Source organism: Phalacrocorax aristotelis, chromosome 9 (genome assembly GCF_949628215.1).
Source record: "Phalacrocorax aristotelis chromosome 9, bGulAri2.1, whole genome shotgun sequence".
In the NCBI taxonomy this organism is placed as follows: Eukaryota; Metazoa; Chordata; class Aves; order Suliformes; family Phalacrocoracidae; genus Phalacrocorax; species Phalacrocorax aristotelis.
The window spans coordinates 8548527-8563299 of NC_134284.1; the positions used below are offsets into that span (position 1 = coordinate 8548527).

General features: G+C 36.4%; 1 protein-coding gene across 3 annotated transcripts in view; it reads left to right on the top strand.

The window, feature by feature from the left end:
* AKAP6 (A-kinase anchoring protein 6) overlaps nt 1-14773 on the top strand; it is a 237120-nt gene that overhangs the window by 79230 nt on the left and 143117 nt on the right. For 2 of the 3 annotated variants that reach the window (XM_075103332.1, XM_075103330.1), the window contains exons 6-7: nt 8902-8998; nt 10267-10433. In XM_075103332.1, coding sequence (XP_074959433.1) covers nt 8902-8998; nt 10267-10433 — 264 coding nt within the window. The remainder of the gene's footprint in view (nt 1-8901; nt 8999-10266; nt 10434-14773) is intronic. The other variant, XM_075103331.1, reaches the window with a different exon arrangement.

Here is a 14773-nt window from a genome sequence, read left to right on the forward strand (position 1 = left end):
CCTCTTGTCCAGACTAAACAACCCCAGTTCCCTCAACCGCTCCTCGTAAGACTTGCTTTCCAGACCCTATTTCTCAAGGACAACTGTATTGCTTTGGTGTTGGGTTTTTTTTTAATTAATAATGTTTGAGATTTTTTTTAAAAAATAGAATTTTATTTTCATAAATATCCAGGGTGCTTTTAAGCTAATGCTTGTTGCTTTGGAGGAGGAAGCAATGAGATCCTTAAAACACAGTGTTCTTTTACATGCAAGAATATAGAGGGTGATATATTCCTCTGGGTGTGTGTTACATACCTCATATAGCGTTCTTACAAAACATGGCCAAGCGCTGTCACAGAGCACATTAAAACCCGGATTGTTCAGACTTTGGTATATGTTTAAGTTCATTTGCACTGGTGGGTGAAGCTGAACAAGGCAGGGTAACTTGATTTGGCAGTGTTACAAGTGTTCATCCCCTCTCAAGTCTCACCACCTGAAACTGTAAAACTCTTGGGTGCTGAGGTATCCCAAAACACAGATACTGTAAGTTTGAGCGGTGAAGGTTAGGGATTCCACTGGGTCCACTGTATGCAGAAGAAATTGTTTGCATGCAGGGGATTTAGTGCCTATAATAATATAATGACATCAAACTGCCATTATAAAATGTTCTCAATTAACTTGATCAGGAGATTTCAGTGAAAAAATACTTCATATAAGCTCTGACTTAGAAGCTTTATAGCAATTGCAGAATAGTCACTGAGGACTTGGTCATGCTCTTTACACTAATTTATCATTGTAACAACTTTTGAAACACCTTTAAAAATGTTGTTTTAAAGTAATGTTTATTTTATTAATAAACTGCATAATGCTTATGTAGGAACTCTGTTAATTGTAATTTTTATGTCTATTAAAATGTATGCTATTGCCTGAAATTTTAATATGCTGGTATGGTCAATATAGATACAGTCTGTAATTTGTTTCTGAAAGTGAAATTTATTTTTAAAAAAATTCTGAGATTGAAAATAATTAAAAGAATATAATTCCAGGATCTCAAAGGACAAACAAGCACACTTTCAGCAACATTTAAACTACATTTGCTTTTACTTACCTGCCAAGAGCTGTGGTCCACTCCCATGGGTTCTGTGCTATATGTCTCAGAGGCATAATATCATTCACACTTGAAGTACTAGAAGTTATACAATTGCTGTCTGTGTTTTGATGTTTGCAATGCCAAAGCTTTCAGCAGAAATACAGAAAATTCAGGTCTTGATTGGTAAATGTTTTTCTTTGCATCTCCTATGATATATTTTTTTCATTTCTTAATTCTACAGATGAATTGGGTTATTAATTTGCGATCTCAGTTTATTAGATATACTTTGCTAAGAAGGCATTTTAGTTCACTTTTAAATTGCATAAAACCTTGTATCTGTATACATATAAAAAGCAAATTACATCTCCCTCATATTCCCCTGAAATTTTAATAGAACTAAGAACCTTCAAGGATTTCTCTAAAACTACATAGTATTATTTAGTGCCAGTGAGTGCTTTTTAATCTGTAAATTAGTAAATTTATATTTAAATAATATATATGTATATGTTTTTTCTCCCTTAGTAACTCCATAGTTGCCAATGCAGCTATGCCCCATGAATTTATCTGGGTTGGAAAGCTCTTTTCTCTTGGTTGGCTTTTTATTGCATGTGGTAGGACGATGCAGCTTAGGCATATGTTGATGAAATAGCATTTGGGCGTGGTGGGGCTCCAGGTGGAAGAAGTGTACCTAGAAACGTGTAAGATCAGCCAGGCAAATGTTGTCTTGATAGAAAAAGGAGTCAGAAGACTGTGACTTCTACAGATTACTTCCTGAGTATCTCAAGAAGACAAGAAATGGTCAAGGAAAATTACATATGGTGGACTGGCTGTGCAGGTCACCATGCTTATGGCAACTTAGCAGTTGCTTCATTGTATAGCCATTTTGCCCATGTGCTTTCCTGGCTGTGTTCTTCTATCCCTCGTTGTGTCTTGATAATAAACAAACTGAGATTCAGTTTAGGAAGCTTCACATTAACTTTTTCTTTAACAATGTAAAATGTTTAGAGAGGCAAAAGCAAAGAGAGATTTCTGTAGTGAAACACAGAAAAGAAATTAGAGTTGGCAGCAGAAGAATTTACGTGAGTTTGAAACATAAAATATCTGCAGAAATAGCCTCTATGCCTCTAAACTAAAGCCACAAAATAAGCTTCCTGGAGAGTTGGACTAACTATCCTTTTTCTCCACATCTAAAATTATGCATTCAAAACTTGTCTAAATTACCTAAGAGATAACATACACAATGAGGAATGACAAGCAGAAATTGGGGGACCTAAAGTATTTAATGTGAGGAAGATTGTGCTATTCCTGTTTAAGAGGTAACAAAGGGAAAAAACATTGGTTGCCTAATACTGGAATGGCAGAAGCTGTGACAGCAGAGAGAGGAGTGATGTGGTTTTACAAAAGTGTGAATTACTGTAAGACTACTGGGGTAGAGACTGCCCCTTGGTTTTGCTGGCCCATCACAAATTCTGTGGCATGTTAAAGACCTAGGCTACTTCTCTGTCAGCCCATTACATTGCAGTCTCCACTCCTACGTTTCTATCCAGACTAGATTTAAAGGTCTCAAGGGATCAGGGCTTTTACTGTTTCCCTCAGGAGATTATTACACAGACTAATAGATCCGACTTTTGGGGGAAATTTCACTGGTATTTATCTTAAATTTTCTCTTCCTTAATTTAATTCCGTTAGTCCCATCTACTGTACCCTCTGATACTGTGTTATGCTAATAAGTCTTCTTTCTCCTTGGTGTTCAGATTCTTGGAATATAAGTAGATAGTAATGGCCCTTTCTCTTAATCATCCTTTAGTCAGTCTTGTTTATTTCTTATAATCTTCCACCATTTCCACCTTTAAACATATTTTGTTTGCTGTTCAATAAACTCCCACACTTTTGTCTCTTCATAAATCTGTTTGGTCCTCCCAGGCAAAAAGTACATTCAGATCAACTGAAAGGTGGAGAATGCATATCAGTGATCAGAAGGTAAAGTCATTCCCGGGATTGCTATAATTATCTCATTACTAAACATTTTGAACTCAGAATGTTCAGTTAATTTTATGTTTAAATGAATGATAAACTTACACAAAGAAATTGTCTGAGCAGTCAAACCATCTTACATCTGATCTACATCTATGGCGGCACAGCGCCAGCATGATGATGATGAATTGTGGGATTTCACTAGTGAGATTCCCAGATCAGTTGTCAATTTTAAAGGCATTTTAGATTATAAACTGATATTGTGAATCAACATAGACAGAGATATTGTTATTTGGCCCATTCTTATGTCCCTACAGATGCCAGTGGAAGGGATTACCCCCAGAGAAACCCAAGGAATTATTGTCTTTTAAAGCTTTCTCATTGTTGCAGGGGGTAGAAGACCACATCTTCTTTCCACTAGCTATTAAATCTTAAAAAGATCTACCAGCTCTCATTGGTTACAGAAAGAAATAATGTGTGGTTCATCTAAGGAAAATGATGGTCATATTGCATTAGGCATTAGAGATTGGCTTAGCAGTTGGTGATAATTGGGAGGGTATGTTCTCGTCTTGGGGAGAGAAGTAAAAGACCCTTAGTGGGTGCTACAGCCTCAGAGGAGGATTCACCATGTTCTCCTTAAAAAGTGAAAGTAGAATCCCTGCTATTGTGGTAAAAATCAACCTTGGCTATGGAGCTGCATAAAGCATTTCCCTAGTGCCCATGTTCTGTTTAACAGGTGGAGTGTCACTCAGATAGAAATACAGCTTAAAAGAAAATTCTTTACAGTCACCTAGGTTTTATGGAAAACATGAACAGAGGAGACATTGACTGGAACTGTTTCACATGAAACATTTAATTCCCAGGTAAATGTCCTAGTGACTTCTAATACTGAGTAGGCTTTATATCCCTGATGAAAAATGTGAGGCTTCCCTAGATAAGATGTTTCCCGATTGTTAAAAAGTCAAATAGTTTGATGATATATTTGTAGATGTAAGGTGTGAAAAGCACTATTTCATAGAAGATAGGATCATTTTATAGAACGATTGACCAATTAATTATGTATTTAGTATTATGTTGTTAGAATGCTAAATATATGACCATTTCCATATTAATATAAGGGCAGCTTACATGTTGGTTATTTTTTTGATGTACCAAATGTCATTGGTAGGTAGTGTTCAGGAGTACGAAAATACCACTACATTATTACATGCTTATTAGGTTATGAACTGGAATATGTAAATACTAGGCAGTGACCAAACAGAGACTCCTGTGTGGTCAGAACTCCTCAAGAAAAAAAAAAAAGAAAAGAAAAAACATAGAGAGCTACCATTCCATAACCAAAAGTTGAATTCAGTACTTCATATCTTGGTATTTTGTCATAGCAAACTGTTGGGAGGTAACTGTGCCAGGACCAGTACAGTTGCAAAAGTAACTCTATATTAAGAATATAAGAATAAATTTTCAGGAACTGTTTTAAGTCATATTCCCTTTAAGACAAATGAAACGTGGTAATTTTTTTTTTTTTAATAAAATTTTCAACATTTTTTTTTCTTGTACATTATTGGGATAAAGAATATATTTAATAAATAAGTCATACGCATTTGTTGCTCCATTTTCTTAGAACTTTGCTGTGTGTTGAAACTGTTTCCCTATCCAAAACATAACATTGCTGATAATGTTTGTGGGCGTTTGGTTATCCTTCCAGGACTGTCTCGGTCAAAGAATCCTGTTTCTTTTCTACCAGAAACTGTTTCCATCACTCTAAATTTCACAATTGAATTATATATGTCACTATGAGTGTTATAGATAAAAATGCTACATGCTCAGCCAAAATATGCTTTCAACTGTACCTAAATATAGAAGTCTATATTTTAGTGATATTGTAGTTTTCTCCAAAAATGCAAATGACTATTAGGAAATTTTAAATTAAGCTTTCTATTTCAAGTTCTAAAATCATAGGCAACTGACATAATTTTAATTGTCTGTACCATTGCTCTAAAAAAATAAATGCCCTAGAAGCAGTGATATTTTTCTCAAAGGTATTTAAACACATCAAAAATGAACCTCAAGAAAATTAGGTCTCAGGGGTACCCCAGTATGCCACACATGCTGATAGTATGGTTGCGAAAATGAAAATATTTATTTTAACCCAGTATCTTAATCTGGCAATAGGTGTAAACTGCTGTGTTATTTAAACTAATCTATATTTACGTACATATTGTAGGTTCACATAATACCTAGTTGCTTATCTGTGTTTCAGAGACACAAAGTACACTGGAAATAATTAGTCGGACATGTCATGACATAAAAAAACCCCATGCTTATACAAAGTCTGTGTGCCGCTGGAAACAAAAATATTTAATAGTTGACTGTCATTACTACAGATATGAATAGGTCAAGACCCAGGTTGTGTTTTACCAAATTACAAGGATTTGCTAAGAACAGAGGGTTGCAGAATAGTGAAAGGTTGCGTATCAGAGCTCAATAGGTACGTACTGTAGGATACCTACACAATAGAAGCTTTCTACGTTTTAAGTATCTACACCTATAAAATAAGTCCTATGGGGCACTTCAAAGAAATGTTTTTTCATATACTTTTCCTCATCCACAGTTGTACAGACAAATAAGCTGAGAGGGAGAGATTATTATATGCTGGAAAAGTGCTCTCTTACTTTTAGTGAGTTCAGTGCCCAGTACAGATCAGGAGGTGCTGCTTCTATCCCCATGGAGGTCCCACAGTATTGTTGTCCAATGGATCAATCAGTTTCCCTAAAGTCAGGGGACAGCTTCATTTTGTGAAGGCTCGGTTCCTTTGCCTCTTGCAGCCGGCAGAAGATAGCGCTCCTGGGGCTTTGTACTTACACTTTTGGAGTCTTTATTCCCTGTTTATTTACAGATCTGTAGCTTTAATAAAACTGCATGATTCCTGCCTGACTTTTCCTTTCTTGCTAAATAACAACAGTTCATATTTATATATAGGTGCATGGTGACTGGGAAAAGAGTGGAGGACTTCATAAGGAAATTTTGCTTGTTGCAGCTTGTAAACTACATTACATACACTGTAGTGCTATGGATGACATTAATGTGTTGTTTAAAAAGCTGCTGTCAGGCCAATGCACATGCATTTTCCATAATGTGTATGTGCTCATGTGTGATATTTAGGCTGCTCCATAGCTGCAAATGTGTCTGGAAAAATGGCTTTGATTAATTGACTTCCCTCCTCTTCTCCTTTCCTCTCTTCAGATGCAAAGGCTCCATTCATTATCAGGGAAGATCAGAGGAGGAGGGGAGCAGGGTACCTGGGTCACACGCTGTTAGAGTTACAATTTTCCAAATGCCATAAGAAAACCGTAGGGAATGGGAAATATCCAGGATGGGAGAGGACCTCTGTGTTTGGCGGTCCTCCTCCATCCAAATATTTGGGCTGGTTTTATCTTTAGCAGTGCAAATTTGCATCTCTCCATTGTATATACATGCAATGCTTACTACATCTTCAACTCTGTCTGCTGTTTTCATGTGCCACATTTTCAGCCCCACAGGTATGAGGAGCCATAAGCACTGATGCACTGATTGAGGGCTACTCTTTCCAGTGTTCCTTGTCCATTTTTTCCTTTTTCTTAGGAAATTAGCACCCGTAAGGAATTATATATACGTATATAATTCTAAAGCCAAAACTCGTACTTCGCTACATCAGCTGACAATTTCCTTCTCTTCTGTTTGTATTTATACTTATGCGAATGGTTCCCTCCTTTTGATGCCTCTGTGCTGATAAGAGTTTATTTCTGCTAAATTTCATGTATGTTCACGGTATTTGTGCCACGCATAATATATCCATAAAAATCAGAATTTTGCACAAGGAGAATATCTCTAGTCAAAACCCAAAAGTTTGGCCCCATCTTTATTCATCATATTTTGCTTCTTCAGTTTAACATTATTACTGGTTAATAGGTGCACCTGAAAATCAAGCTGTATTGTAGTATCTGGTGTGTTATGTTAAATGAATCTTTTCTAGGACAGCAACTCTCTTTTTTTTTTCCTAATGAAAAAGAATACCTCATCTTTTCCAATTTTCCTATCAAACACATCCACATCATCTCGAGACACTGCCACATCCAGCTGCATCTATACTCAACTTCAATTATATGAAATTACACAACCTACTCTCAGGTCCTTTAGGTTCTCTTTTGCTGTGTGAGGCACAGGCATAGTGCATTTCCTGTGAAGTGCATGATTACAAACTATTCAGTACAAGCCTGTTTTAAGTAAACAGTAAATTAAATATTGTCAGTCTTGTTCAGACATGCTCTTATGAAGGAAAAAGAACTTCTAGATTTGGGTTCATAAAGCTCTAGATTTAAGAAATGGCCAGACATAAACTAGGCATCCTTTTTCCTTTTTAACTTCTCTTGGCTGACCCAGTTGTTTGACAGCTGGTACAAAACAGTGTGTTCGGATGCCCATACAAGGAAAATTGGGCTAGACAAAATGCTGAAGGGAGCAAAATTCCTGTTTATTGCTCTTTATTTGAATGGAGAATTCTCAAAAACATTCTGTCACTAACTGTCAGGTACGCTGCTGCCTGAAAAACTGTTAAGAGTCTGCCTGAGCAGCATGCCTCTTTCAACCATGACAAATACAGTAAAAGAACATCATTTTATTACAGTTCTGGCAATATTATTTTCTGCTACGCCAATCAGCCTGACTGCAGGAGTTAGGAAAGAAAGGATATGGTTGCTTCCCTAAGAAGTGACGGCTTTTGAGTATTTTGTGGTGTCTGCTACTTGAGTACTAACATGGTCACTAGTATTTGAAGAAGTATAAATGAATTTTATAAAAAACAGAAGCTACAAATGTGCTCTTGTGACATCTCCTTTCATCTCTGCTAGTTAACTCATTCCCAACAGGCGGCAAAACTCTTTTCTTCCAAGGGGTCAAATATTGTTTTCATTCATTCTGTGGACATTTCAAAGAGAACAAGAGTTGCATATGTGTGTTCAGGGCTGCACATGATTTATGATTAAATACAGCAAGTACCCCTTTATTGTATTCTTTTTTCTCTTTCTTATGCACAAGTATGAGTGAGAAGCTCTAACAAATAATTCACAAATTTATGCAAGTTATCAGTGGCATCTGAAATGGCGTAACATATAGTAGATCATGTTTCCAGTTCCTCTCTCTATTGTTAGATTTTAATACAATTTTTAAAAATAAAAAAATAAATTTTAAAAAGGAACAAAATATTTTAATCACTGTTAAAGTGGGGTTCCTTTGTAAACTATGAAAATATTAGTGCAAAAAAGGATGAGACACACTTGCTTTGCAAATTAAGAATGCAGAGATCTAAAGCAGTTTGATTTGTTCTTTGAAAACGGATATGAGAGTTAACTCAGAAACACAGTATTAATAGATTTGTATGAGTGCACATAAGGCCAATATATTCAATGCTGTAATTTTTTTATGGCTTCATAAATAGTGCTACCACCAACATTTCAAAGAAATCTGAAAAAAACAGAGCTCATATGTGGTGGCATAAATTTAGTGTATTTTATAGAACACTGTTACTCCAGATGTAGCCTACGGGTTGTGACTTTTCATAAAACCTAATGAATTTCTGGATTTGTCAGCTGTTTCAACACAGATGCACTTTGCTGATCTAATGGAAACATTTTGAGCCCAGACCCAAAATATCAATAGCTTTTAGTATCGCAAATTAGTTTGGCTATTGGGTAAATGGGGATGTGGTTCTTGATAAAAAGCAGCAAGTAATTTTGTACGTGTGTTTTATGATAACTGCCTCTCCAATGTCTGGTACTGAGGTTTTTTCTCTATTTTTTTTCTTTTTTTATTTTTTTCCCCAGAGTTTTAAGTTGAATGTAGATAGCCACTGTGCTTTAAAAGAAGCAGTGGTAGAAGAAGGACGTCAACTTCTTGAGCTTATTGTATCTCACAAATCAGGTAAATCCTTCTGAAATATTGCAAGTCTTTATGTCTCCAGACTATTAAAGAATGAAGAAGCATTGCTGTAAATTACTGCATATATTCACTTCCTTATGTATTATTAATATTTACATTATCAGATTGACCTTCAAGATTTATAAATGTTTCATATACTGCATACAATGCAGTGATACTTATAAAATGAAATACTGCCTGCAAATAGTCTGTTCATTTTATTTTGGTCTTGCTGCTCAGCTGAGTTTCAATTGAAATCACATCACTGAAAACTTCACACTGACACATTCTTTGATGTAGGTGCTATGGAAATAACATTAAGATAATGAATTAGGATTTCAAATATATATGTATTTTTACATACTCTGCATGGGTGATTGCATTGGTAAAGCTTTATTTTGCTACTTAAACTAATTTTTACATCAATTTTAATACATTTGTGAGGAATAGATTAAAATTAAAAATACCTTTTTTCCTTTGGTTAGGCTTGTCTTTTTCTGCAGAGGCCTTAAATCAAGAGGAGGGGAGAGATATACTGATTTCCCTTTCCCTATTCCCACCACCCCCTATATTTTTAGATGTTTGCGTGACTTGTATGATAATAGGGTTTTAATCAGCATATACTGCTATGGAATGCCATCTTAATTTTGGCCTACTTAGCATCCTTTTCATCCAGGTTGAAGTTATCCTTTGGTTTGTGTTTTCTGATCATGTTATACATTGTGCCTCTATTGTTTCGCAGCATCAGACAGATCTGTCTAATGTGAAAGCTATAGGAAATTAGTGACTTCTGTGTATAGTTCCCAAAAGGTATAGAAGCCATAGCAGAGAAGGGTAGTGCGTGTCATCGTATGCTTAGAAAATGGTAATGTGTAAACTACAGAAAATACTTACAGGAGTTGGAGGTCAGAAAAATGTATTTGGAAGATGATGAAATGTTTTGACATAAAGACTAGATATTAGAAGGTGAGATTGCCATAGTGTTCCCTACTGCATAGAAATCACAGTTTATGTGGGATTTTCCTTTTCCTGAAATTGTGAGCTGAAACATAATGGAAATTTAACATGATGGCTAAAATAAATGTTTTAACCCTATAGCATTGTTTTGCAGTATGAACAATAGTAATGCTTGGATTTATCGCTGGGAAAATACATTAAAATTCATGTTGCATTTATTGTTTTAAATACCCTGCTAATTCTTTGAATAAGGAATAAAATTAAAAGAGGCAGTTGAGTTTGCAGCTTTTACTTTTTTCCCCTTCATTTTGGAGAAGGACTGAAGGACATGCTGCAGATGATTGCAAGTCAATGGAAGGAACTACAGAGGCAAATCAAACGGCAACACAGCTGGATTCTTAGGGCTCTGGATATCATCAAAGCAGAGATACTGGCTACTGATGTGTCTGCAGAGAATGAGGAAGGGACTGGGAGCCCTAAGGTAAGTGGCTTGAAGTTTGCCTGATTTCCTCTTATTTCCGTCTTCTTTTGAACTAGGCACTGCTGAAGTTTTCTTTCCACCCTAAGGCTTTTCATTTCTACTGGGTAAACTTTTTTTTTTTAAATAAACAAAATGAAATGCCGTACTCTGAAACAATAAAAAAACTTTCAAGTTTTCCAGGAAGACCTGTCTTGTTGTGCGTAGAGGGGCATGAGGGGGAACATAAAACATTTAGTAAACAAAACATAAAGCATCTTTAACATGAATAATCAGAATGGTTTTAAATTGTTTTGTTGCAACTATAAATCACTATAATCAGTGCAATCACTCAGCTCTGACATCCATTAGCCGCTTGGTTACAGCAAATTAACAAAGAAGAGAGAAAGTGATTCATTATCTCATTCCTGTTAATGACTATCAGATGCATTGCTTAATTAGGGGATGGCTATTGTAGTGGGAAGAAGGTCATATGCCTTTTACACAAATCTTTTTGCTCTGAGTTTAAGTCCTCCGTAATAGTGCATGTGTTGAATACAAGTACTTTAAGAATAAGGTACTGACACCTATCATCATTTTGTGGATATTCATTATTAAAGAGGGCTATAGTACTTATCAGTTGCTAAACTTAATATTTGTAAGAGCATTTTAAAAAGAAAACATACTAACTCAGATTGGTGCAAGCAGTGGAGGGACACTACACACAATAGAAACTTCTGGCATAGGGTCCATGACGTTTCATTGCCATCAGTAGCAAGCAAAGGTGGTTGGGGGAGAGTGCACTGGAAAGTGTTGATTTTTCCAAAGCATTCTAAGCAAAGAATGTGCAGCAGAGCAGTCCAATAACCCTTAACATCTTGGCATGCAGCAGGCTGAAATTTATAGACAAATTCAAGATCCCTGTTTCTAGAAATAACAGAGATGGTTGTGCTGTGTAGACTTTCAAATTCTGATGCCAGACAATTCTTTGCATTGACATTCGGTGCTTCCTAGAGCATAGTTTGTAGAGTGACTCTTGGCTAGGATTACATTAAATGTTCTGGTGTTTTCTTACCATAATTCTACATAGCAAGAATAATCTTGGAGATGGTGGAGGAAGAGCCAAGGATAACAATGAAACAAAAATAAAGGAATAGACCTATAAGCAGGAGACACAATTTGAGCTCATATCCCTCATCACTTGCACGGTGGAAAAAGCTCCTGTGCCACATAGCTCTTAATTTAGAAAGTAGGCGTTGGAGCAACACTTGGTTTCATAGTTAGGCCTATTAAAGTAAACAGACTAGCTCAAAGTTAAGTTTCTACCCTGCCAATAATATGATCCTATATCTCTGAATGGCTTGACTCATCCGTGGCCAAAAGTCTAACTGCTTAATCAAAATAATCGCATAAAAAGTGTTCTAAAATCCAGCTTGATTTTGCTATGAAAATTATGGAATCCCTAGCTTGGAATAATTATATTCAAATTTTTGATTGAAAAGGGAGAAACGGAGGCATGGTTTATGTTGCAGTAAATTTTTCATATAGGTAGGTGGTAGCTCCTTGCCCTGTGGTTTTTCTTATAGAGGTAGGAACCTTTAGCAATGCTTTTTTTGTGCCTACAGTTAAATAAAAACACAAGCAGACAATTAAATCATATTTCTATATGATTCTTGTAAGTATGGGCAATAGTGCAGTCAAATACCATCTACTTCTTCATGCCAAAAGATTAACTAAAAATAAAATACAGTTGGTAATATAACTGTAGATTTCAGTTTGCATTTATTTCAAAAGCCAAAAGGAACCTGGGAAGTATAATAGAAAATCTAAAGATTATATCTAGAGGGTATTTTACTTTTTGCCTTGTTTGAGAAACTACAGGAACAGTGTTGGTGTTAGAAAACTGTAAAGAAATAGGAAAAGAAGGAATTTCAAAGACACTAGGAAACTTTTCCCTTAGGACTTTTTAAACACATTGTTGTAGCGCTATGGCATCTTTTATGCAAGCAATGGAGAGTGGAAGGGAGAGAGGGACATTCTGCACTCTAGAAATACATTGTCAACATTTGTATTCAAGAATTCAGATTTTGTTTATGATTTTTTTTTAATTTTATGTTAGTTTCATAGTGGTTTATAGTGATTGCTATAGAAGACTTAAGAGATTTTAAATATTTCTGATGCCTAAGCTCTTCTAATGTATTTCATTCTCTGTACAATCTTAGAAAAACAATGAGATATCTCCTTTAAGTACTATTATTTTGTAATTTTTATAAATAAACCAATGGTGACTATATACAGCTTAAATTGCAGGATATAAGTAAGGTTTTGCTCACAGAATCATGCATGCAAAAGCAGCTGTTCCTCAGTTCACCTAAGCTGTTAGTAGCCATCCCTGAGCTGAGATGTGGTATCCAACTATGCACAGAACATGAGAGAATCGGGAGGCTTTTTGCAGCCAAAGTTCTCACGTCAGATGAGTCAAACATCGGTTGTAGACATATCCATTACAATCAATTCTAGATACTAGTAAAGGCATACCCTCAAATCAATGCTACTACAATTATTTGTGAACAGATTTTTCCTGTTTCGCTCTCTCTCTCTCCCCCCACCCCCCCACCCCAAGTATTTGGAAGGACTTGCCAAATACTAAATGTATAAAATCCCTGATCTAAAATGATTTCACAGACTCACAGAAGGGTAGGGTTTGGAAGGGACCTCTGGAGATCATCTTGTCCAACCCCTCTGCTTGAGCAGGCACACCCAGAGCAGGGGGCACAGGAACGTGTCCAGGCAAGTTCTGAATATTTCCAGGGAAGGGACTCCACAGCCTCCCTGGGCAGCCTGTGCCCCTGCTCTGGCACCCTCGAAGTTTTTCCTCATATTGAGGTGGAACTTCCTGTGTTCCAACTTGTGCCCATCGCCCCTTGTCCTGTCATTGGCACCACTGAAAAGAGCCTAGTCCCATCGTCCTGACACCCACCCTTTAGATATTTATAGGTATTGATAAGATCCCCCCTCAGTCTTCTTTTCTCCAGGCTGAACAAACACAGGTGTCTCAGTGTTTCCTCGCAAGGGAGATGCTCCAGTCCCCTGATCACCTTGGTAGCTCTCCGCTGGACTTGCTCAAGCAGTTCCACGTCCTTCTTAAACTGGGGGGCCCAAAGCTGGACACAGTACTCCAAATGTGGTCTCCCTAGGGCGGAGCAGAGGGAGAGGATAACCTCTCTCGATCTGCTGGCCACACTCCTTTTAATGGAGTACCTTTAAAAATAAATCTCAGTATTGCCATGGTGCATTTCATCAAGTACTGATCTAACAATATGAGTAGTAAACACGACACACAATGCATCTGACTTTCCTTCAGAATCTTAAGACACTCAGCTCACAGTAGGGGGTTTCTCCTGGTGGAAATAGTAAGTAATAGTCTAAACTATCTGGCAAATAGGAGGAACATTTGCATATATTTGTGTACCTTGTGCTTTTTCACCTCCTGGAGATGTCTGAGACCGCTTGTTTTGTAACTAATCTGTATAATTGGGCCACTTCTTCATCAGGAAAGGCTTACTGGAACAGTATTGCTTTCAATAAACAATGAAGAGCGATACTGAAAAATAACATAACTTTCTTATCTAGTGGGTGTGAGTGTTACTGCCTGAATATTACCCTGATCTATTTCACTCATAGTTTGGTGGAAAAGTTTTATGCTTTATGAAGAGCTTGTAAGTTAATCATGTAACTAACATCCTTGAAAAGTATCCAAATCTTAATAGCATTTGCCCATAGTAGGTAGTCTCCTTCATTCAAAATTGTATGGAATATGTCAGTTATAAATTCGACTCCCAGCATGCATTTGGACAGTTAGTTCATTACTATAATTTTTGGATCTGGATATTTTTGTTCTGCAAGTAAATGTTTAAGTAAAGTTTTAGGTTTTTTGTGTAACAGTTCAGAGCATAACATCAGAACCTAAAGGCTGGTAGGTTAAAAGAGTAATGGTGTACTCTAGAAATACATACATAGTCTGTACTTGCGGACATGTTCCTTTCCAGAATAATTGCTGTATTAATGAAAAACATTTCTACTTTTCCATTCCAGCATGAATGAAATGAAATAAGCGTGAAACTGGTTAAGGCACTGGGCCTAATGCTTAGAACATTGACTTAGTTGTCTAAGGTAAAAAGCACTCATGGGAAGATTGTCTTAAGTCTGTAGTGGACTTGTCTGTCAATAGGTTAATGATAGAAGCAGTAAGGATTTGAAGAATATTAGAAGAGGAGGTAAAAATATGTTTAATTAAGTAAATCTAAAATCACAAAAAAGTAGATTGCTCAAGGTAACAGAGTTTGAAGTGGTTAAACAAACCT